Below are 25,962 nucleotides of genomic sequence, written 5' to 3'. Positions count from 1 at the left end.
ATGCAGTGAGGTACGTCATTGAATGGGAAATGCACCCCTGTATGTTGGAGCGCTACACATTCTGACAACACATTGCTACACTATTGACAATAGACAATGGATCTTATGGATCCGTTATGTTCTGCCCTTCAGAGTGAGTTGGGATGCTCACTTCCGATTGGAATTGCCAAATGTGACTGCACATTTAAGAGGACATGTTCTTGTATTCAAAAACAAAATGGAAGAGAGCTAAACGCAAGATTGAGTGTTTATAAAAGTTTAACTATTTTTTAAGTCAGCACAGTATTTTAAAATCTCAACACTTGTTGGAGGACGTTGCGAGATGTGACACAATGGCCAGAGACTTTCCTCTGAATGTGTATTTTCTGACAGCGGTGCTTTGAATGCGATGAATTAAAAGACACAGCTTTTCTGAGATGGTTTTTATGGTGTCTAAAGGTGCGTTTACATTTACATTTACAGATGCTCTGCAAAATGCCATGGGTGAAATCCAGTCATTTAATTAGTAATTCATGTGATTTAGGAGTTTTGTGTGATGACGAAAAAGTCCCCCAAGAAGATTCCTATCGTGTTTAAGTTGGTCACGCGAACAACAGAAAGCTGCTTGGTTTGAAAGTGACTGCATCTTCATACATCTCTATGCTATTGACAATAAATAATGGACCTTTTTTGCCCACAAAATTTCAACAACAACTTAACTGCAAATTAAATCACAGAAAAAATCAAATAAGTTAGTCAACCTCACTAATCAACTAGTCAACTATCGTGACCCTTCTGTAGTTTGTCATACACAACAGACTGACGTCAACAGACTGAGCTATGAATCCCCAGGTCTGACGTGGTCTTTGCATTCAAAAGAAATGTATCAGTCATGATGCAGTGATTTAGTGGCTGGAGTTTTTTTTTTTTTTTTTTTTGTGTGTGTGTCCTGTCAACTTTAGTTTCAGATCTATTTTTACATATTACTGAGAATCTTGTCATCAGTTAGGGTGATGTTTCCTCTGAGAATGAACATCATCTTATAATAACTGATAATGTCTGATAAGCAAGGGCACAAAGACTACCTAGACTGTTCTCAGATCAGCAATGGGCTAGTTCAACTGATCTTCACTAGTGGAGCTGTACTGGTGGTGTATTATTACTCCTAACTGACCATAGACCTGAGCATTAGGCTGCATGTCACTGAGAATTAGGTTTGCTTGAAACTTATTGCTATGAAGGACTGTTTTGTACACATGTAACCTTAGAAATTATTATGTAGTTTGTGGAAGGGAATGTCTGAGCATTTCCAGTAGATATAATAAACATGGTGATACATAAATCTGCTTAAATGAATCTTCTTGAATTCTGATGTTTGAGTCACGTTGAATTCTTTTTATCCTCTTTTCCTGATTGACTCTCAGAAGAATCTAGCAGAAACAAGGACAGAATGATAAACAAAAATACATGGAGAACTTGTTCCAGGTTCAAAACGGTTTATGCTTTATTGATAGCATCTGTGGACACAGAAAATAACTTGTTCCTCCATTTATAAAAAGCAAGTTTGAGTTATGCACTTACAATGGAGAAAGGCATTCGAGAGGGTTTCATTCTTATACCATTATACAAAAATGCAAAAGTGTTCAGCTGTAAAGCTGTCTAAATTATCTGTGTAAAATGCCCGTTATGCTGTTTTAAAGGTTCCTAATTTGTTTTGGATGTCTCCTACAATAGGTTTACATGCATCCAATATCAAAAAACACTTTTTTTCCTCATATACATTGCAGCATCACCTCACCTCAGTCTGAAAACGATCCATTACTTTGTGTCCGAAATCAAATACTTCCCTACTATACAGTATGCAAAAACAGTACACCAAAATAATTTGTCCGAATACATAGTAATCGAAAAAACAATAGGGGAAAAGTCCCCGGATGACCTACTACTTCCGGCGAGATTCTGAAGTGTGCATTCGATGGACACTTTACTATCCCACAAGGCCACAGGAGGCGATTTATGAATGGAAGTGAAGCAACGCAACTGAAACTGGTACGTCACGTGACAGTAACAAAATGGTGGATGTAGTATGTCAGAATTTCATTCATACTACTCATATTCATACTACATAGAGCAGGGGTGTCCAAACTAGGTCCTGGAGGGCCGCTGTGCTGCAGATTTTGGCTCTTTTTTGGAGCTGGTTGGAGCTAAACTCTGCAGGACAGCAGCCCTCCAGGACCGAGTTTGGACACCACTGATATAGAGTGTACTTTTTTAACAGTCGTTAAATAAATTAAAATGTCTCATGGAGCCCGTTTCCGAGAGCCTACTCTGCTCAGGTTGGTCAGATGGCCCGGTCTGTTGTGATTGATCTACCACTTACAGTGCATGTCGGAAAGGATATGCCCATTACCATATCTGAATTTCAGCTCTGGATCTTCCTCAGCACTTGCATTTACAGTGATACAAACAGTAACGATGGCGTTGAATTAATTCAACCACAAACTTTTGAACAGCAGTACAGATGTTTCAAACTTCCTGAATGAAACGTTACAGGATTTTAATGTGGTCACATTTACTATTCAAATTAGCAATTTAATTGTCCATATCAATCAAAGGTGTGATTAATGAATGTAATGTATAAAGATACTTCAGACTACTTCAGCTGTTAGTGCATTATTGTAAAAACATTTTTTACAGACTAATGAACCAGTCAAAATCATTTTATGTGATAATCAACAATATGCCACAAATACTGCTGACAGAGTTTAACCTCTTTTGAACCCATAAGTGAAAGCTCTGTGGTTTCAGGCTTTCGAGGGGTGCATGTGTATGCAAAGACTACAAAATCGTATCATTGACAAACTAAAATATAACAAGTTGAGAGAGCCCTCTGCTATGAACAATAAAATGCTGATCAAAATCATTCTATAGATGCTGATAGTGTGAAAGCTACATCTGATAACAATAAAATATTTCTGTAGGCCTGTGCCTTTTCCTTTGTGTCAGTATCAAATATAAGAGTGATGCTACCATTAAAGCACAGAATATAAATACAAAATACAGTGTTCGACATTAAGCCTGGTTTTGTGCTAAACTAAATTGGTCATTTACTTGTCAGAGTAAAAAAGTAGCTTGTCTGGAAAAAAAAAAATATTTATTATTATTCAAATCTTTTATCTTTTATTTCATATTCTTACATTTGATAAATTAAAATAGTAAGACACTATATAGGGCTGTTACCAAATTAAATAATTTACACTGAAAAAGTACAACTGCGTTCAATAATGTTATGAGATTCTTTAAATATTTTTGAATAAACAAATAAGAAATGCTGGTGGGAAATTTATACTTTCAAACATGAAATTAAACCGCCAGTAGATGGCGGCAAGTGACCGTCTTAATGAGTGAGCCACTGAGTCATTTATTCAAACGATTCACTCTGAATCAAGAATGAGGCAGTTGTTTATGAATGGGCGATTGAATCTTCACTCAACCGATTCGTTCAAAACGCTGAATCATTCGAAACGGCTGAGCGCAGCTGCGAGATGTGTTGGTTCTGCTTTGTTTGGAACTATTTTCGCTGCTACAATAGAACAAAAAACAGGCATATTGCATCTAAAACGTAAGTGATTGATATTAACTACTTGTTTATTGAACTGTTGTATGAAATTAGTGTCAATTTCAATCGAGGTGATATTCAGGAATTCAGCACTTTCGGTCGTGTGATGCTTTACTTTATCATATGTCGTAAATAGCAAGCTAAACCCTATTGAATTTTTATTGCAACATGATAACTGAGTTTCTTTGTGTGAACAGAGCTCATTTGTTTTGAATTCTCCTCAAGAGGTTACGTGATCCTCAACAGCGCAATATCACCGCCAGTACATCCACTATCAGTTGCCACTTAAGCTAGATTAATCATTCTCGCGTTTTGGTTGTTATTGACAATCAAGCTACTTATCTGGTCAGGCAAGTAAAATTCTCTTTGACTTCAAAAAATCCACTTGTCCCGCAGTCCCGGACAAGCGTATGTCGAGCCCTCGTAAGCCTATGTGCCGGGGCTCAGCCCAGGACGGCCCCGGCCCAATTTAACCCCTGCCTACATCACATGTGACCTTTCCAACATGATTACATAATGCGTGGCGCGTCGCAGCCCGCATTTGTGGTTAAAAAGTATATACTTGCATTGTAAAAAAAAAAAAAAAAAAAAGTATATACTATACATTGTTGAACCCCAGAGAAGTCCACTATATAGAGAAAAAACCTGGAATGTCTTCCTCAAAAACCTTAATTTCTTTTCAACTCAAGAAAGATAGACATAAACATCTTGGATGACATGGGGGTGAGTAAATTATCAGGAAATTTTAATTTTAATAAAAGATTTGTCAGTGCAAGTTGCTTTCAGTTAAAGGCAGGGTAGGTAAGAAATTTTGTTCCAAATTTGTTTAAACCTTCTATATATATACATGCATAATTAAAATGTAAGAACTCTGATAAAAAGAGTATAAAAATCGAGTGACTCTAGACCGTTTAATCTGTATTAAACACAGCTCATTATTTCCATCCGGGACGAAACATAGGATTGGCTTAGGCGGCTGTCACTCTCTCGCAACCATGGCAACCACCCTTTTGCCACACATGACCTGCCCACTTGCGCGCGCACGTTTGATTTGGGGAATCCAAGAGGCATGGATCCTAGGAATACCAAAACAATGGCAGAGAAACAGCAAGCTAAATTCACAGTATCGGCCTATGCAGTTAGTGAAGGCAAACCAGGCAAAAAAAGGAAGACAGTAACAGTACAAGAAAAGGCAATGAACAAAAAGTCTTTGGATAAACAAAGAAATAAAACGTGAGTTAATATCGGCGTGGCTTTCCAGCGATGGCGAGAACTGAGGGAACTCAAGGGGCTGAAAAGTGACTCCTTGATGGCTTTAAATCAGGTAAATCTTTCTTTTTGTATTTTGATCATACGTATTTTTTGTTTATTTTTTCATGAAGCATGTGTCATTAGCACACGTAGCTGCGTAATATAGCTAACATAACATTACTTAGCGAGCCGTAGTAGAGACGATAAATAATGATAGCTATAGTGTTGAATTGTGCATAATTTTACCCTCTGTCTAACTCTTTTACCATGTTCACCTGTAAGTTTACCTGCACGTTTTTTTTCGCCTTTGTTTTGTTTTATATTCTCTACCTATGTTTACTGATGTCTTTATCTTGTATCTGTGTGTGTCGTACACACTTTGTTGTATGTGTGTGTTATTATTTTGTGTCTGCAATGCAGTTGTGAGTTGATATTTGAGTGTATGTTACTCTGTTGATCTGTAGAACAACGTATATGTTATGAATCTTACACGAAATTCATCTTCATCACAGTGTAAATGATGGTAATGGAAAAACGTGTATCATGCAACCTGTTTTTAGCTTTGCCTTATAGATAACTAGCTCGTTAGCGAATCAAAAATATATATTTTAAACTTTACCAATATCAATATGCTAGCTTGATAGTGAGTACTAAAATACATCTTGTTTGTTTATCTTCATAATTTTAAAGTTATTTTTATTACATGTGATTCTGACATGATGTCACTACATGCACTGTGCTCCTTCCTCTCCGCTCGTCTCAGGTAAATAATGCGTCTTCCAGCTCAGTGGTCGGAGTCGCAAGTTCATGCGTTTTGGGGGCGTGGCTTTGGAAGGAGCCCAGAAGGGAGGGGGTGGAGTGAATGGAAATAATGAGCTGTCTTTAAAACAGTCGTGAGAGGTCTAGAGACAACGATTTTTATACTTTCTTTTTCAGAGTACTTACATTTTAATTATGTATTGATATATAAATAAAGTTTAAACAAATTTTGAAAAAAAAAAATTTATACATTTTTTTGCCTACCCTGCCTTTAAAACAGCTCAAACATGCATTTTAGTCTGAAACTAGGCTTAAGCCTTATCTGTAAAAACCAGGGGCAAATGTGAGAAGTAATTCAGAAACCGCTCTGTACTCTAGAAATCAGTCAATTAGTGAAATGAATGAAATTGCAAACCAGGAGAAACAAGAAGCATATGAACCAAAGTAATGCTGTAATGAACTCAAAACAGTGTGTACTCATATTAGAATAAGTCTTATATACGAGTCTCAACCCTTCTCATTACTGGCTCAGTTGTAGTCAATAATGTATGAAATTCATTGAAAGGTCAAAACACCTTTAGAGAAACGTGAAGCCTATACCTTTTTATCAAAAATAGGAGAAATGCTTTACATTTCCTAGTGGAACATCACCTTTAAATAATTAGTTAAGAGAATAGGTTTAACTTCATTTCAAAGAAATCTCAGATTTCCCAGAATGCCTCAGACTGAGAAACAGTAGGTGGTTTGGCTTATGAGGGGGTGGGGGTGTTGGGGGGATTTAATTAAACTTTGATTCTAATAAGGTTATACTGATGGTGGAAAAAATCTGGGGGAAAAAAAATGACTAAGTGCTCATAATGCAAATTATGATTTTATTCCATTATGGCAAGTGCAGAGAGCATGTAGACTGTAGTTTCTGTTTTGTGGAACAGGAAGTTGTGGCATTGTGTAGACGACTGAAGCAAACTGTACCTTCAGTGGAACTTTGTCATCTTCTGCTGTTCACTACCGTGTCTGGAAAAAGCTTTTACTCATTGCGGTTGTCCATCACATGCAGCTCAAAAAAAAAAAAAAAATCCCACAAGACCTAGCCTAGCATCTTCCTGTAAACATGTGAGAGAAATGTTTTATCTCTCCTCCCCTTTCTCCCTCTCAATTCATCTCCTCTCCATCCACTCAGCGCGAAGTGCAGCGGCCGAACCTGCTCTCACAGGGTCACTTTTGATCATCTCCGGGCAGGAAGCGATACTGAAGTGCATGACACCCCCTTCATGTCTGAGATACTCTTTTCTCAGAGGTCACGCGGGACTGCAGCTGGACTTGAGGAGGTTCTGGGGCTGAGCTTGTAAAGTTACACCGCTGGGATTGGGTGGACACTGGTGGAATTGGAGGACAACATTTTATCATTTCTTGTGTTGATTTGCAGGTGAGATTCTCTCATTTTCTGGGCTGGTTTCAATATATGAACTTATAGTGGAGAAAGTGTGTATGTGGGTATAAATGAGATAAAATCAGAGGGTTAGATAGTCTGCTATAGATAGTAACTTGAGCAGTGCAGTTGTCAGAGACTTGATCCTAGTAACTTAAAATGTTTACAACACTTGGATACGTATTTGGCACATTCAGAGAAACGGGTGCCACTTCAAGTATGATAAAGAGATTTGAAAGTGTTTTTTTTTTTGTCTGATAGAATGTACAAAAATATAATGTTTAATAAATTGCATTGTGGCAAAGCATTATGGGAGATAATTATACATTCTTAAAGGTAATATTGTTGACAGTTATTTTGATATTATGATATCATTAAAATACGAGGTGTGTTTTAGAATTCAATGCTGATGTATGAAATAACTGCTTTCAGTTGTCACTTACAAAATTATGCGGTAACAGGGTTGACATTTTAAGATTCACTACTGACGATAATAACAAACCATAAGATGAAAAAGATCAGACTTTTGGCTTGTCTTTGAAGAGCTCTTGAAAGAATGATGTTGTAATTATGATAGTTTTAACAATCAGTCATCAATGTAACAGTACTGGAAAGGGGACAAAATATGATGGTAACAGTGTTGATGCAGAGTTTGGAAACATAACTTAATGTCTTTTAATGTGTGTGTAATGTATTATTAAAAAGACTTGAAGCTGTGTCTCCAGGCTCTGTATCAACCCTTTGCATTATAAAAAAGTGCATCTTACTTAATAAGTAATTCCATTAATATTCCATTAATAAGTAGTTATTTATAAGTACAAATTTGTTTCCATCATATATGTAGAATGAAAACAAAATGTTTTAATGGCTCTAATGGCAGCCATTTTATAGCATAAGTGGAGTGCACAGTTCCAACCCCCAAAAGATTTTTAAATTTATCTCCTTACTGCCTGACCCATGGTGTTTTTTTGGGTCATATGTCTCTGCATTGATTTAAAGGCACAATATGTACGATTTGTGGATTAAAGTATCCAAAAACCACTAGAACAATGGGTAACACTTTAGTATAGGGAACACATATTCACTATTAATTACGACTTTTCCCTCAATAAATTCCTAATTTACTGCTCATTAATTGTAGTTAAGTTTAGGTATTGGGTAGGATTAACAAAGCAGAATAAGGTCATGCAGAATAAGGCATTAATATCTGCTTAACCTGACAGCAACATAGTGTCGGCCCAGATCCGGCCCACATCTGGTCCGTGTGTAATCCACATATACCAGATGTGGGCAAGATCTGGGCCGACACTATGTTGCTGTCTGGGTAATAAGTACTAATATACAGCCAATATTCTAGTAATATGCAAGCTAATAAGCAACTAGTTAAAGGGATAGTTCACCCAAAAATTAAAATTTGATGTTTATCTGCTTACCCCCAGCGCATCCAAGATGTAGGTGACTTTGTTTCTTCAGTAGAACACAAATGATGATTTTTAACTCCAACCGTTGCCGTCTGTCAGTCAAATAATGGGAGTGAATGGGAACTTGTACAATAAGAGTCGAAAAAACTTGCATAGACAAAACCAAATTAAACCCTGCGGCTCGTGACGACACATTGATGTCCTAAGACACGAACCGATCAGTTTGTGCGAGAAACCGAACAGTATTTATATAATTTTTACCTCTAAAACACCACTATGTCCAGCTGCGTTCAGCACTCGCTTAGTGAGGTCTGATCGCGCTCTGACAACGGCAGTAATGTCTCGCGCATAGACTTCAATGAGTGCTAGACATCGGTTTCTCGCACAAACCGATCGGTTCGTGTCTTAGGACATCAATGTGTCGTCACGAGCCGCAGGGTTTAATTTGGATTTGTCTATGCATGTTTTTTCGACTCTTATTGATTGTGTTCCCATTCACTCCCATTGTTTGACTGACAGACCGCAACGGTTGGAGTTAAAAATCATCATTTGTGTTCTACTGAAGAAACAAAGTCACCTACATCTTGGATGCGCTGGGGGTAAGCAGATAAACATTTTTCATTTTTGGGTGAACTATCCCTTTAAAAGACCCTAAAATAAAGTGTTACCGAACAACGTTATATATTTTGTTGACTCGTGTACTTACAATATAACAAATGTTTCCAACAATGTTTAAATCCAGAGAAATCAGCTATTTTAACCTCATAGTCTCATATCAGCCACCGAGCGAACGCACAGAGTAACGCTGACATAACTTTCAACACGCTCACACATATTTTTAGCATGATTGTTTGATTCAGTGTGTTTTTGCCTCAGGATGGGAGTTGGCTAGGGAGTGATTATGCCATTCAGAGTGGCTGACAGGAGTTGCAGTCCACCACTCTTCTTTCCAGAACACTAGCTTGAATCTCAGGGGTGCTCATTAAACCTGTAATTACAATAGCAAAACAAAAATAAAGCAGTGTAAACACATTATGTAAGCTAAGGGGAAAGGAAATGGACAGGAACTCTCCATTAAAGTAGATTATGTGTTTATCAATACTGTACAGTAACTGCTGACTGAGGAATCCAGCGTTGTCCCTTCATTTCTGGACAAAAGTCTGAAAATAACGTAGTGAATATTTTGAATAATACTATCGCTAACATTTTGAGAGCAAAAAAATCTGTTAGAACATCCCTAACGCATAACAAAAAAATCAATAACGCGCACCATCTTGTGGCCTTTGCTTTATTGAACCCTGAACACGCAATTTGATAGTAAAAACATGCAGTGAAAACAACAGCTGTTCCTTTAAGGGAATGCCACTGTTTTTAAACGTTTTTCAGCAGCTGTATGAAGTGCACTTAATTGTATTGACTGTGCACTTGTAGTCAACTTCAAATTTTTTGAGAACGGCAGATGTCCACTTATACTGTAAGTGCACTTTGCTATAATGTCAAATTAAAAGTTTTACTTTAAAGTCCATTTTAAATGTTTGCTGTTTTAATAAACCTTTCTCGCAGTACACTTATTTTGATGTGTTGACTAAACATGTAAAGTACTTGATTATAATTTTAACTGTAGTGTGTTATTTCATATTTATATGTAAGGTTAATACATTTTAATGTAATTGTATAATTATAATTGCTGTTAAATCATAACATGTGCGAAAAAAATGACATTTAATTTGAACTAAGTATATTATTTCTGTAATAAATACTCTTTTAAAAATGCTTCCTTTTCACAAGAGAGTCAGTAGGAACACAAATCAAACCATGTGATTCATTACTCACTTGATCTGTTATGGGATTTTCATGTCAAACGTTCTGTACTTGGAAAATTTTTAAAGTAAAGTACCTGAGATTTTCCTTGCTAAACTTCTAGGGTAGAGTCCCTTTTGTGGTTTGGATCATGTGTTTTTGGTTTAAATTCATTTCTTGGCCTGTGTTCATATTTGTAATTTCTGGTGTGTGTCTGCAGGTGCAAAACCAAAAACATCGTCATGTTTGACGTTTAAAGGCGTCAGAGCATGCAGAGATACACGACATACAGCTATGGAAAAAATTAAGAGACCACTCCAAGTTCAGAAATCAATGTTAAGTGGTCTCTTAATTTTTTCCATAGCTGTATGTTGGGGTGGGGTCCGGTGGGAGTTAATTATTCTTTAATATTTCTTAAGTTTTAAAGTGAAGATTACATTTTAGCAACAGTAAATATCGTGCAGTTTCTGTTTGGCGAATCGTTATCTAAAATTCACCCACATCCTATAGCTTAAATGGGCACACCGCATTGCCCACTTAGTTGGTGACGTAAATTGGACTGTTAAATGACAGTATCATTTGCATAGACTTCACAACAAATGAATCAGCACATCATCATCGCTTATAACCTTTAGGATTATTCGGCACTATCGTCATTCACAGCAGAGCTGAGGGGAGGCTGTGTGTGATGCAGCTTTCAATTTTTAATGTATTGTATGGGGGACTGTTGTGTATTTGCTGGTTCAATCTAATTCTACATCTAAAAGTCTTCTTTGAAGCTTTGAGAGTGTGTGCTCAGGTTACCCAGCTATCGATTTTTCCTCTGTTTTGCACGGGTAGGGTGAATTGCACACGTTGCTGAAAAACCGTCGGTCACTTAGACCTGAATTGAATTTAAGCATGACGCACCGCTGGTAGGACAATCACTATTGCAGCTAATGTTGTTAGTACGGCTGTGTTTGATATTGGCAGATTAAGAAGCCCATTAAGAACTCAAGATCTCTTGAATGAAGCAGATGTCTGTGAATACACTGCATTTTTAAAAAGCTCTTTGGAACTTAAATGTTTTACACGTCTTTGTTTGCAACCACTTATTGTGTACTCTGTTTCAGCTATTTTTAGAGTTCAGATCCACAAGAGCATCGGTTCATTTGTAGAGGCTAGTGTGCTTAAAGGGATAGTTCACCCAAAAATGTAAATTCTGCCATCATTTACTCACCCTCAAGTTGTTCCAAACCTGTATGAATGTCTTTGTTCTGCTGTATACAAAAGAAGATATTTGGAAGAATGTTTGTAATCAAGCAGATCTCGCCCCCTATTGACTACCACAGTAGAGATCTGCTTGGTTATAAACATTCTTTCAAATATCTTCAGCAGAACAAAGAAATGTATACAGGTTTGGAACAACTTGAGGAGGAGTAAATGATGACAGAAATTTCATTTTTGGATGAAAAATGTACTTTTTAAAAAATGTACTTGCTGATAATGTAACATAAATAATAAAAAAAGGCCACTTTCAAGAGTATCAACTTGGATAATTAATGTGGTTCAGATAACATAATATTTTGAGTTTCTGTTGATTAAACCAATCGCCTTCATTGTATTAACTCAAATTTTTAATTTCAATTAGGGATACACGATATATCGGCCACTATATCAGTATCGCCGATATATGTTGATTTTTAATGTTAATGTTTTAATGTTATCTACCCAATAAAGAAATTTTCTTCAGCTGAGACACTTCCGATACGTCTCTGAAGTTCAACATGATGGTTTTGCATTGCTTGAAATATGATTCAAAAAGGAAAATACAGTTAAGCTAAGTGTAACGTGCAGCGCAAATCTGTCATTAGACTAAATAAAATTATAATGATATAATATAACATCATTATAATTGTGTGCTTGGGACATGGCTTTTTTGGTGAGACTTTTGTTTTTGTAATCAGGCTCTCAAAAATTATATAAAATTTTGGATTTAGGTTTATCGGCCAATATATCGGTTATCGGCTTTCAAATATAAAGAATTATCGGTTATTGGTCAAAATTTTATATCGGTGCTTACCTAATTTCAGTGAACTCAAAATTTTAACCAGGTAACTCACTTTTTTAAGTTAAACCAACAATTATTTTCTTTTTTTTTTTACAGTGTAAATAGTGCACTTTGTAATAATGTCAAATTAAACCTTTTAAAGTACATTTTAAATCATTGTTTTAATAAAAAAGTGCTGTTGTGTGATGTGTTGATTAACATACTAAAGCGCATATACTTAATTGTTATTTGATATTGCAATTAAAGTTATATTTCAAATGTACTAAATAACAACTGCATCATTACAAATGTGTAATTACAAATAAGCCTATATTTAAATACATGATATACAAGTTTCAACCCAACTGATTATAAAGTATATTTTAGTTTAACATAAATTCTTGTCAGTACATTTGACAGTACACTTTTTTTTATTTCAAAGACAAAAAAATGATGAAATTACATATTTAAAAAAAAAAGAAAAAAAAAAGTACTTCAGACCTATAATTAAGTGGGTCAGAAAGCACTCTAAAGCTTTTAAGCCAATTGCATTTAATCTAAATTTAAACTATAATAAATTTTTATCTAATTGCAATTAACATGCAGTTAAGTGTCTGGAAACACTCAGTTCACACTTAAAGGAGCACTGTGCCTTAAATTATTTGGATCTGTTTATATGAAACTTGTTTTTAGGCATCATATTTATGTTCTTAGCACAAGCCTGCTAACATTACACAAATCACACTGGTACACGCAGCCGAGAGTAGAGGTGCTTTCCTGTGCAAAATCTGCCTCCATGATGCTTTGGTGTCATAAGTGGTCGTTTGTTTCCTTGTTAAATGTCAAATGAGCCCACCTCATTTGCCCACCATCGTCTCATTTTGGTCTGACATTTTGGTCTTTAGATAAAGCTTGGTGAAAATGAGTATGATCACTTACAAATATTATCCGACAGTTTGTCATTCATTCATGTCTGTAGCAGAAATTAATCAAGATGAGTTACATTTATATTTATATTTATGATTAGGAGTATAATGAGCAATACTAATAGTGATGAAACAAGAACAGGATATTAGTAGTGCATGTGTGGCTAAAAGGTTTTTTCCTGTTGTATGAAGAGGTGAAAAACATGTTTTTTTGACTGTGGTTGTGGTGTGTTAGCATTTCTCCCAGGACTTGCACTGAAGAGCAAGAATTGAGGAGCTGCAAACCCTTCATGTGTGGAGACTGGCAGCTGTATAAGTCGCAACAGTATCTTGAATTGAATCTAGCAACAAGTGAAAATACTGTCCAAAGGTTAAAAACAAGCTGAGCAATAGACTTTGAGATGAACTCTAGGGAATGTGCAGGTAGTGATGGAGTGTCTAGCTGTGAAATTGAGCAGCACAGACATGAACCTTATGGAAATTGTAAAATGCTATGAATAGCATCTTTCAGAGAGAATTCAAAGCGTACAACTCATCACTCGTGTTAATGGAGAAAATGCACGTATATGTGCAGCATTTGAACAAATGTAAAGGCTCTGCTGACAAATATTGATGATGTCAAAGATCTGTGCAGGCAAAAGCAGCTGGAAACCTTTCGAAATACCAGAGTTGAGGCTTAAATTCATTATAAACCCACTCAGTCCAGGCGAAAAACTTTTCTTTCCCTGCCGGTTCAAAAGAACATGTTTGCTCAACCGTGAAATTAAGTTTAACACCAAGTGTGACATTTTGCCTTCAAAATCAACAACATATCATAAAATATATAGCAAATAGACAAGGAAAGAATTCTGGTCACAGAGTTAACAGATTACTTTCATCCTTCTGAGCTGATATCTGGGTAATATCTGGGTAGTATTTGAGCGTTTATATACAACCTTGTCAATTGCACTGTAAAAAGTAATACGCTACTCCATCAAATTTTGGCAACAGATTACAAGCAATATTATTAATTAAATTCAACAAGTAGAATTGAGTTAGATAATCAAATTAATTCCTTAAATGCCAACCATTTAAAGCGAGTAAAATGTAAGTAAAATTTAAACAAAAATATCTGAATAACAGAGAGATGTCAAAAATGAATTAAGAATAGGGCTGGACGATTATGGCCTAAAATTAAAACCTCGATTAATTGAACATTTTACCTCGATTACGATTAATGAACGATTATTTTATTTCTGATTTTTTTTTTTTTTTTTCCCTCATAGTTCACTGACAAGGTTTGTACTGTAAATAGCCTATGATTGACTATTAAGGTGGGATATTTTTTTTCCTGTTGAAAGAGTGATCTGACATCATAGCTCACTATCAGCAGTTATTTTATCTATGGTTTGTAACATTTCTTACAGGTTTCTGCTTCGTTGTAAATCAGATAAAGATAAATTAGCACAGTACCAGTAGTGATTGCGTGTGTGAATTAGTCATACTGTCTCTCTATTAATTGTGAAGCTGTGGGTTGTAAATAGTTCCTTCAAAAGTAGAAAAAATAGATGCTATAACTTTTGAGTTTCTAAGCTATTTTAGTGATAAATCACAGGACAGCGCTGACAACAAGTTTCTGCGTTCCTCTGTGTGCGCGCGATCTTCACGTTTTGCGCAGCTGTTTGTATGAGTGTTCGTGCCACATGCAGCTGCGCGAGCGCGGCATAGATATAATTATGTATATATCTATGCGAGCGCGGTAGCTCGATATAATAATACACATCCGATCGTCTAATAAATGTCCAAACCATAAAACAAATACAACTGACAAAGTTTAGTCAAGACGCAAGGCTCGCCGCTCGCGCGCCATCACTATGTGTTGAACCGACGTTCACCTCCGTGTTTTGCTTTTATGCCACTGACTGGACTGGGCGGAGTCACGTGGCTACACACGCAGTTATGTTTTTAAGGGGGAAGTATTAACAGGATTAAAAAACCGAAATAACCGACATGGGAAAATTACGTCGGTTAGAGGTTCTGAATTTCGGTTTCGATTACTTTTCGATTAATCGTCCAGCCCTAATTAAGAACTATTTATTTTTCGTTGCCAATATTGAAGACACATGATGAAAACAAGCAGAATCACTGAAGGAAAGAGAAACACATGAATTAACAGAGGTTTAGATGTTGATGCTGATTTTATTGAAAATGTTTGGTCAACATTATGGTGATCAGTGTTTCATATAGTTGGCCAGTTTGACGCTTTGCTTTTTTTGTTTTTCATGTTTAATTCTCCATCAAAATCATGGCACATACAGATAGTAGTACTGGGATGACATTTTGTTACCCTGTTTGTTTTTAATTAATTACCAGGCTTCCCGCAAGCTGTTATTTCTGATAAGAATGACTGTGCAACCTTTTGTGAACCTTGATTTTTAGGGGAGTGTAGTGTGTAAATAGATGAATGAAATTTCCTTTTCATGTAGCTTATAAATAAAGCAACACATGTGTCTGGTAGAATAACTATTGTGAGTGAAAGACACATTCATACTGCAGTGGATTTTATTTGAAGCGCAGGTGTTAACCTGAGACTCTTTCACTGACTCGTTGCTGTTGGTCTTGGCTGCATTGCATCTAGACGTAAAAGACAAAGTTTTGAGCGTCATATATGTTTTTCTCTTCTCACTGAAACCACAAACGTTCTGCAACTTGCAGGACGTTTGTGGTTATTAACTGGAGTCTGCGTTTTTAAGAATATTTCTGGTTATGGGCGTGATGTGCAATATAAATTCTCTCATTTATTAGCACATAGTCTGAGTCACCCTTTCAATAGATTAATTTTACACACGTCATTGCAATTACTACGTGAAAACTCCCCAGATTATTTATAGAAAGGACCTTTTTAAACATCACTGTCTACATCAACAACAAACAACAGCGACAACGTCTGCGGTTAACCCCATTACAGTTAAAAAAGAACTCAAATTTTAAAAATGTAAAGGTCAGTGGTTTACCACTCTTTCACATGCTGAAAGGACTGATCAGCATCTGTTATGCAAATAGACAAGTAGCTGTACAGTGTGCTTTAATAATGCTTGTGAAACTTTACCATGTTTTTACAACACTAAATGCAGCCACTTTGTAATGTTGTAAATTCAGGCATAGTCTATTAACCCTTACGAAAAAGAAGTATACTTCAAGTTCATTTTATGAAGTATACTTGAGGATGTTTAAGTGTATTTTTAAGTATACTTCATGTAGTAAGTATAATAATACACTAATAGTAAACTTGTAAGTGTACTAATTTAATACTGCTTGGGACTGTAAAACTTTACTGTAAATTTACATTATACTGTATTTTCATAAAACAGTAACATGCTGTAAATTTTACAGAATGTCTGTAAATATACAATAGTTTTCTGTTTTCAGCCCGTTTCACTCATAATGCAGTATAATACTGTAGAGGCATTGCATGGGATTTTTTATTTTTTTTTTTTCCCGCGCTCATTTCAAATTTCTAGGCATACATTTTAGCTTCTCTCCCAACGCTTTTAGTGTTTCGCGTCGACTCTTCAGGGTTTAATGTTATCATTAAACTATATTTGAGTGAATATAGTGTGCAGTTTTAAGCTTTTGAAGCGTCAGTTCGCCTGAGACACGACTGGACAGCGCTGCCGAGAAGACGGAGATGTTATTTTCCGCCTGATTAATCAAAACGTTTGTGCCTATGTCGAGAAGACGGATAAACGATTGTTCGTCTGAGAACACGGTAAGTCAGTCTTTTCTGGAGCTTTTCGTTCGCGTTCCTACTTTGTCATGCATGATTTGATCTTGAAATGTTAAACTTTTGTTTCTCATAAGCAAACGGTTCATGTTATAGACAAACCTTAGCATATGTTATTCTTACAACCTGATTTTATTCCCCCTGATTTTATTATTATTATTTTTTTTTTTTTTCTTCTCTCGTTTCAGGCTGTCATCTGATGTAGCTCCATTGTTTACGTAAGTGTTGTGCTTATTTTCAGGTGTATCAGGTTTATGACAAAGAATTCAGTGAATAAATGATTGTATTTTGTCAATTATTTTAAGATGCATCTTTTCTGAAGTGTAACAGGACACGTTACTGAGATCATATGTTTAGCTGTGAGTCCTTGTGTTCACAAAAATGCTATGGTGCAATATTCATTACTGTTTTCTCTCTTTTTTTCCCTCTTTCTTTTCTGCTTTTTTAGGCATTTTGACATCAACCATGAACACGGCTCAAGAAAGGGACTTCCAAGAGTGGTAACACTGTGAAAAAAAGGAGTAGTACTGAAAAACTTGTAGGCCTACTATTTGTTTTTACTCCACATTTGGAAAAAGTAAACAAGATTGCTGTATTGTTCATTGATAACTGTTGAGTGCATTTAAAATGTTGAACTTTCAAGGTTGCAATTTTCTGCTTTTTTTCTGTAAAAAATAAATAATAAAAGTTTTAAAACTAAGAGTATGTTTTCCATTTCCTTTGCCATAACATAATAACAAAAGTATATTTTTATTTATTTAATGACAAATATAAGTGCAGTATGGAAAGCTGTATAAATGCAGTTAATAGCTGTAGATAAACAGTATAATACTGTAAAAGTACATAATATTACAGCAGGATACTGTATTAGGTAATTACAGTACTATACTGTAAATGTTGTTTACAGAAGTAGTACTGTAAAAGTACAGTAAGTGGCTGGCAACCCAGCTGGCAGCATTTTACTGTAAATTTACAGCGAAAAGTTTTACCGTGTAGGCCCAATTTAATATACTTTAAGTGTACTATCATTGTAACAGTAGTAGTGCGCAGCTATACATTTCTCATTTGTACTGCATCTGTATTACAAGTAAACTTGAAAGTATACTAGTAGATTACAATTTTAGTACTTGTAGTACACATCGTATCATGGACACCACATTTACCACATTAAGTTTAATTGTTTTAAGCTTCTAGAACTTTAATGAGCTTTCAGCAAGTTCCTGAATACTGATAAAGGCGTAGTAGATCTAATAGATAAAGGCAACTCGTTCCATAATCTCGGTCCCATAACTGCAAAAGCACGATTACCTTTTTGAAGGCGATTTGTCCTTGGTACTGCAAGGAGTTTTTGGTTTTCTGACCGCAGTGCTCTAGGGAGATTATAAGGCATCAACAGATTAGTAAGGTACGTGGGGGCCTGATTATTTAAAGCTTTGTATACAAACATTAAAATCTTATATTTGACTCTAAAATGAACAGGGAGGCAGCGCAAATTTGCTAAAATGGATTCAAATTTCTTGACCCTCTTTAAGCCTCGCTGCAGCATTTTGCACAGATTGCTGTGCCAGGGATGCCACAATAGAGAGAATTACAAAAATCACAATGTGATAAAACAAAAGTATGAATGACTTTTTCGAAGTCTACATTTGATAAAAAAAGGTTTTGTTTTTGCTAGGAGACGCAAATTATAAAATCTCGTACCAATGTTTTACACTACGGTGCCAACGGGCTCGAATCTAAAAGGACCTTGACAAAGTCATTTGACTGGCCAAAAACAATGACCTCTGTTTTGTCTTCGTTTAACATTAAACAAATTTTCATCCAGTTTTTAACATCATTTAGGCAAGCTAAAAGAGAATCCAAAGATTTTGTTGGGTGCCTTGGTAAATACAGTTGGGTGTCATCTGTGAAATAATGGAATGATACTCCATATGCTTCTAAAGATACTGCCCAATGGGAGCAAATACAAAGAAAAAAAGTGTAGGAGATAAAACAGACCCTTGTGGTACACCCCACAAAAGGCATTTTCAGTGGATGTCGAATTTCCATAATTGACTGAAAAATATCTCTCACTTAAAAAGGATTTAAACCATTTCAAGACCATATCTTTTCAACTCACTGGGTGTTCCAGGCGAGAGATAAGGATATTATGGTCAATCATGTCAAAAGCTGCGCTGAGATCCAGCAGCACTAGAATAACAGCATCTCCTTTATCTAAAGCTAAAAAAACAATAATTTAACACTTTCAACAGTGCCGACTCTGTTCTGTGGGCTGCTTTAAACCCAGATTTAAAAGTTTTTACTGGAGTTTCCATTTAAAAATGAAAGTAATTGTTGGAAAACTACTTTTTCTAAAATTTCGAGACAAAAGGCAGTTCTGAGGTCTATAATTCTTCATATCATCACTTTTTTAGTTTATGAAAGTATAATTTGAACTATACTTTCAGTAAACTAGTAGTTTAGTAGGCTATAGTTTTATACTGCAAGTATACTTGTAAGTTTTCTTTAAGTGAACAACATCACACTTATAGCTTAATATTTATATATTATTTTGCACTTTAAGTATACTACTAAGTTCCTAGTTAGGTATTATTTTTTTATAGGCTACTTAAAATATACCTTCAACTATATTTTGTCTCATTTTAAAAACATTTTATTATAGCTTCATGCGTCATTTTTTATCAACACTTGAATCAAAAATTTTAAACAACATTAAACATTTTAAACAAAAAGCTGAGAAAATTGAATATTTTTGTCAAAGATATTGTCCAGATGGGATTCAGAACGATGATACTGAAAGTATTTTGTTTAAATTAATTAAGCACACATGCACACAAGTCATGCGCCCTCTAGTGGGCTTAAAAATAATGACAGTGTCGTGTTACGTCTGTCGTCATGAAATGACGTATGACTGTCATTACCAATCAAAATGTGTGTTAATTGAAATGCAATGTGTGGACTTTTTACACCATTTCTCCCATTTCCATTTACCAAAATTAAATTTTATTAATGACTACACCCTCCCCACCCCTAAACCTAACCCTAACCTTAGTGATTTATAGTGCATTTACACTTTATGATCACATGTGTTACCTGGGATCGAACCCACAATCGCATGCTCACATGATTGCATATTGCTATTGCAATGCTCTACCAGTTGAGCTACGCGAAACCCGAAATCCGACGCAGATAAAAGGGAACAATGCATTAAAATGAAAGCAAATGCTCCTATGGGTCGTATTTCATGAATTAAAATAAAAGTGTCCTGTTGTCGATAGGGGCGCCACTTTAGTAAACGCTCCTATGAGTCGTATTTCAGGGAAGTGACAAACGACCTATATGGTCATATTGGTTGGAGAACATGTTGTTTATTTGTGGTGGTTACTAAGGTCTGAGTACAAATAATATAGTTACAATATGCAACAGTAAATTATGCAAGGACTGTGGTAAATTTCATTTTAAAGACAGCTTGAAAGCAATATCTGGTTATCTGATGGTTGAGTTTATTGTTTTGACAATATTGGACTTCAGAGAAATATGTATTTTTCAGAGAATAAATGAAAATACAACAATTCTGAATATTTTAAATGAATAGCATTTCATGTAGAATTCACTAACTGTAACCAATGAATTAAATTTAAGCTTTCTTTGTGCACGCAGATCATGATGAACTCAACATTCAATGCAAGCAACTCAACATGTGTGGTCATGAACCCGTCGGCAGGTCACCTGCTGATGTCTATCTACATCATCGCCTTCGTCCTGGGACTGCTGTTCAGCCTGGTCACCATTGGCCCCATAATTCAGCAGATCTGCAGAAAGAACATTCTAGGGATCTACCTTCTCAGCCTGTCTGTCTCGGATCTCCTGTACATCCTTACCATGCCTCTGTGGATCTATTATTTAAGCAACAACCACAAATGGACCCTTGGCCAGGGACTCTGTAGTATGGCTGGCTTCTTTTATTACTCCAACCAGTACATCAGCATCTTTATCCTCTGCTGCATCTCCATCGATCGCTGCCTGGCCATCACCTTCCCTCTGAGAGTCCAAGCCTTCCGGCGCCAGCGCTATGCCTGGATCATCAGTGGGCTGGTCTACGTTTCTGTCATGGCCTTGCACTGTTTGGTGCTGTACCTGGACAAGCTGGAAGATCCCCTGGATGACAACGACCAGAGCTGTTACGAGACCTTCCCCATGACAGAACGCATTGCGATGTTCAACCTGATACGGGTCGGAGTTGGCTTCTTCATACCGCTGGTGATCATCACTATCTGCTACCGTTTGATCTCAAACAAGGTGCAGCAAAGTACAGGGGTGGACATGCAAGGCAAGCGCAAAGTGAGGCTTTTGTCAATTGGAGTCATTGGCATTTTCTCTTTCTGCTTTGCACCGTACCACATCCTCCTGATGATAAGATCCATAATTTTCTTTTCTGTTGGAGAACAACAAAGCTGCGTCTTTGAACAAGCAATGTATTTACCCTTCACTTGCTCACTCGGGCTATCCAGCCTGAACAGCATGGTGGACCCAGTGCTTTATGTTTTGGCGAGTAATGGAGCTAGGGAGGACATGAGGTTGTTCTGTTGGAAAAACAAGCAGAGACAGATGAGAGGAAGCCCTCTTGTTGGTTCCAAGTGGAAGACAAGAGTAACAAACTTGAGTTAAAATCAACCTCAAAGTAGATTTGTGCCTGACAGAGCACTGTGTATTTGTAATGTGGGTGTATTTGGGTGTATTTGCACCCATTCAAGAGTAGTGCAAATCAGTACCCAGAACAAAATCGCCCAAACCGCTTGTGCTGACAGCACAGGCACAAATTTGAGGATGGGTTCTGAATGTTAAGATGTGGAGGGAGCAGCATAGCTGCCGTACTTTTCTGGAACTCCACCACTGACATCCAGACAGCTGAATCAAATGTGTTTGACCAATGTGCTTGTCTGGATTACAATGATTTATCATTTATCATTCGATGAATAATTGCCACCATGACTGTAAAACCTGCTTTCTGCAAGGCAGCTTTTGGTAAAAAGCACCAAGTTGTGTGAGCAAAGCTCATCTGAAATAAGCCTAATTTGCATAGAAATCAATGACATGTACTGACAATACTGATGCTGCAGCATTTTTTTGTGCATTTAGCATCTGGTTAAACTGGATTGTGGTGTCTTATTGAATAATAACATTGTGTTTTGTGCTGAAATACTGTGCAAAAATGACTGTTTAGGGAATTAGCCACTTTATGCAAGTGTTGTAACCAGGGACCAGTTTCATAAAGACAGTCACTAAGTCAGACTAGCAGTTAGCCAAAAGGGTAATTTTTGGGGTTCAAATTAGACCAGTCTACCTGTTTAAGTAACTTACTGAGAAATGTTATGACCAGTCTTTAAAAAAAATGATAGGGCTAACTCTTGATCTCAAGTCCAAGATCATATTTTCATGGTTTTGGTCTTGGTACTCGATTCAGAGTTTATTTTCATGGTTTTGGTCTTAGTCCTTGAGTCCAAGTCCAAGATCATATTTTCATGGTTTTTGCCTTGGTCCTTGATTCAGAGTTTATGTACATTTTTTTATAGTTTTGGTTTTAGTCCTTGAGTCTGAGTCCAAGACTAAATTTTCATGGTTTTGGTCCTCCATTCAGAGTTTATGAACATATTTTCATGATTTCCCAGACAGCAACATAGTGTGGCCCAGATCCGGCACACATCTGGTACATGTGGATTACACAAGGACCAGATGTGGGCCAGATCTGGGCCGACACTATGTTGGTGTCAGGATTTGGTCTTAGTCCTCCAGTCTGAGTCCAAGACAAAATTTTCAAGGTCTTTTCTAAACTTTCATGGATCATTTGGACTCTCTCTTGACTTGAACTCAACTCTCTTCTGGTCACTGTCCTGACTCAGACTCAAATAAACATCTGCAGACAGGAATGTTGTTGTCAAGACCAGTTAATTTATTTATTTATTTTTTTTAAACTCAGAATCCATTTAATCTATTTGTGTGAAAAGAGAAAAGGAATAATTACTTTGCTGTTTTATCTGAGATAGGGCGTATGTCTGTGTCTTTACGAACACCAAGAGGATGTTTACAAATTATGGATTTGCAGTGGAACAGGACCTGGATCTCTGTCTTTGAAGGACCCTTGAATCACTTGAACTTTCTATGTAAGAGCCGTACTCAGCCCAAGTGTTTTTATTGTGGGATAAAGCCTCGCTTGTTAGTCCTGTTTAATTCACAGACAACTCCCTGTAACGTACCGTTAAACCAGATTTAGCCGTTAAAGATTTAATCTGGATGTTAAAAAACAACCTGTTGCAATGTAAGCAATTTCAGTGCTCAGCATGTTGCTATTCTCTCTTCTTAATATATTACACTCAACAAAGGCACATTTTCATTCCTGTAATTTACCAATGACGCAAAGAAACTAAATTATGAAATAAAAGAATTGCTCTGATTCTGACTCTCACGACACATTAAAGGAAGTGATACTTTCGTTACAGCTCTTTAAACGAAGGTAAAATGAGGGGAAGGGATCATCTACCGACAGCTTAATCATGATGCTTCTGAAAAACGAGCGAACCATATCACGCCATCAACTGTTCTAAAGCGCTGATGACGAGGAGCGCTTGTGTATCATCTCTAACCGTTATCGCCCACAATACACTTTGTACAGTTTTGTTCCCCCACCTTCTGCTAGCATGATTGCCTCTATAGATGAGTGGCTCTCGTGTGACTGCAGTCTTCTGTAAGTCTGCGAGCGAGAGTGGCCTTCTGCTCTACTGTAAAATGCCTCAGACCAACTGAATGGAGTGATTTTGAAGTGTGAGCGAAGCAATGAATTGCAGCTTTGAGTACCTGATCTGCAGTCTGAATGGTTTAAATGACTGCTCGCTTTCACCTATCGCACCAGACGCCGGCGTGCCATTCAGGGAAGATTGAAATGGGATGCGATATAGTGTCAGAACTTGTCATCCGCATTTTTTTTGAGCCAGAACATTTCTGCAAAGTTCACTTAAGGAAAGAAAGCCACATTCTTTCTTCATAATAAATGTATTGCATCACAGTAGAACTAATGTGTGCTATTCTGCATTACACAATGAAGCTGCTGCTGAGGTCTCACCACAGCAGGAAGTCTGGAGGGATTTAGAGAAAGAGAACAGCACAGAACACTGTGTCTGCTTTCCTCCACTCAAGCAATTGATTTGCACCTTCCTGAATGCAGACAACAGATGGAGGTGAGAGAGCACGCACATGAAAGAGCCGCGCACTGGCATTGCATAAAAATGCAAATAATTGATTTTGTGTAACTAATGGCCGAATCTCACAAAAACATGTCTGGGTCGCATTCTCCCCTCCCCCTAAAAAAAGAAGAAAAAAAAGAAAATCAATAAAGAAATGAAACATATTACTTTGAATGTGTTTGTACACATACACTGTAGGGTTCACGCCATATCGTAATTACTGTAACTACGAGATTCTGGCTCGTAAAAAGTGTTCACGTCCTCGTAGAGCTCGTAATTACAGTTTGTAAGCTGGGAGTTTTCTGAAAGCTCTCACGTGAACCACATGGCTGCTGTACCACCTGACCAATGTTGATAGTGGTGCCATAGAAACGCATAATTCCGAGTCTGGGGACTTGAACAGCTCCAAATACGTCACGGGTTGTCATCTCGAGATTATGATAATTACAAGGTGGCGTGAATGCAGCATATCATCCAAAAGTTTGGGGTCGTAAGATTACTAATCAAATTTGCCGTCAGGAATTTATTCACCACTTTCAATGACATTCTGACAGTTACTCTAACTGTTATTCACGTGGCATCACCACAGAGCTCAGAATGACCTTTTGGACTGAGAACCTCATAGGGACATCATCTCAGACCACACCAAGTGAAATTCATTGATCCAAAAATAAGAAAAGAGGTTGTCAGGGTTGTTGCAGTTGGGATCATACACCTCATTATTATTCTCTCAACAAGTCAGCCTCTTCGTCATTAAAGCGCCTGGAATCCATTGTGGAATCCATTAGTGACTCTAAATGAGAGACCAAGAGATTTTTTGTCTTCTCAATAACCCATTTTTTTCCCATGCAGACCAAGGAGTATTTTATATGGGATTGATAATTTATTGTTTTGCAGCAACAAGCTACAAAGGTGTAATGTTTGAGTGAGTCACATTCACAACAGGCGTTTGGTGAATGTCTTAATAAGAAGAGACTACATTAGCAATAGAAAATAGCAATTCAATGTGTTTTTGATTTATAATTTTTGATACTGTTGAATTTTGCTGAAACATATTTTTGATCTGAATTTGCTTTTTATTTCCACATTTTATGAAATAGTAACAAGTATAAATATTGTAGACAGACCTTTATATAAATGGTTAAAGCTGTTGACATATTTAGCTTACCATCATGCTTTCTGTGAAAACCTATAAAATTAGTAACACTAGACATCTGAACATGATGTTCCATAAAAAAAAAAGCCAGTGGCTTATTTCTATGATCATGCTCCTTAGTAGAATAATCTCTTGCATAAACAAGCACCCAAAATGATTAGTGAATATTAGTCAAAATGAACTATATTAGTTAAAGCTGCAGTCTGCGATTTTTCCTCTTTGTCGCCATCTCTTGTTTGAAACCTGCAATTGCAGTCATATGCGGAACAGTTATCTGTACGTGCGTTGTGTCTCGGCACAGCTCGTCAGCGCAGATGAATCTAATGTTTCTGTCAGTCACCGCACCGGTGTGGATACTGAACTTCAGAATCACAGATTCTACGTCTTGAAAGTATGATCAATATAAGAATTTTTCACTGGAAAATATCATCTGAACAAGTAAGTAACATTTCTGCCACTTTTGTTCTGACCAACTGAGGAAAAAAGCATTAGGCCTTCAATAAATTGTGCTGCCAAAGATGATTAAATCTAACGATCGCTTAGCTCGGATCATGCCAAACCGTGCAAATTATTATTACTGTTATACTGTTCT

General features: G+C 36.7%; 1 protein-coding gene across 3 annotated transcripts; it reads left to right on the top strand.

Moving 5' to 3' along the window:
* The first annotated feature begins 3,495 nt into the window (after nt 1–3,495).
* gpr184 (G protein-coupled receptor 184) lies at nt 3,496–23,444 on the top strand. 3 transcript variants are annotated; one of them, XM_048161045.1, is made up of 4 exons: nt 6,532–7,034; nt 17,165–17,194; nt 17,425–17,514; nt 20,637–23,444. In XM_048161045.1, exon 4 carries the CDS (start codon nt 20,640–20,642, stop codon nt 21,642–21,644), a length of 1,005 nt encoding a protein of 334 aa, XP_048017002.1. In that variant the 5' UTR covers nt 6,532–7,034; nt 17,165–17,194; nt 17,425–17,514; nt 20,637–20,639; the 3' UTR covers nt 21,645–23,444. The 3 variants fall into 3 exon arrangements, with proteins under 3 accessions (XP_048017000.1, XP_048017001.1, XP_048017002.1); XM_048161043.1 differs by lacking the exons at nt 17,165–17,194; nt 17,425–17,514 and adding an exon at nt 3,496–3,601 and having other exon boundaries at nt 6,789–7,034; XM_048161044.1 differs by lacking the exons at nt 17,165–17,194; nt 17,425–17,514 and adding an exon at nt 4,906–4,922 and having other exon boundaries at nt 6,789–7,034.
* Nucleotides 23,445–25,962: the final 2,518 nt, after the last annotated feature.

The sequence above is a fragment of the Megalobrama amblycephala genome, linkage group LG16 (assembly GCF_018812025.1).
Source record: "Megalobrama amblycephala isolate DHTTF-2021 linkage group LG16, ASM1881202v1, whole genome shotgun sequence".
Lineage (NCBI taxonomy): Eukaryota > Metazoa > Chordata > Actinopteri > Cypriniformes > Xenocyprididae > Megalobrama > Megalobrama amblycephala.
This window is presented reverse-complemented; position numbering and strand designations above follow the sequence as displayed.

Excerpts from the sequence above, each read along its gene's own strand:
- gpr184 (XM_048161043.1), top strand. The coding sequence starts at position 20,640 with ATGATGAACTCAACATTCAATGCAAGCAACTCAACATGTGTGGTCATG.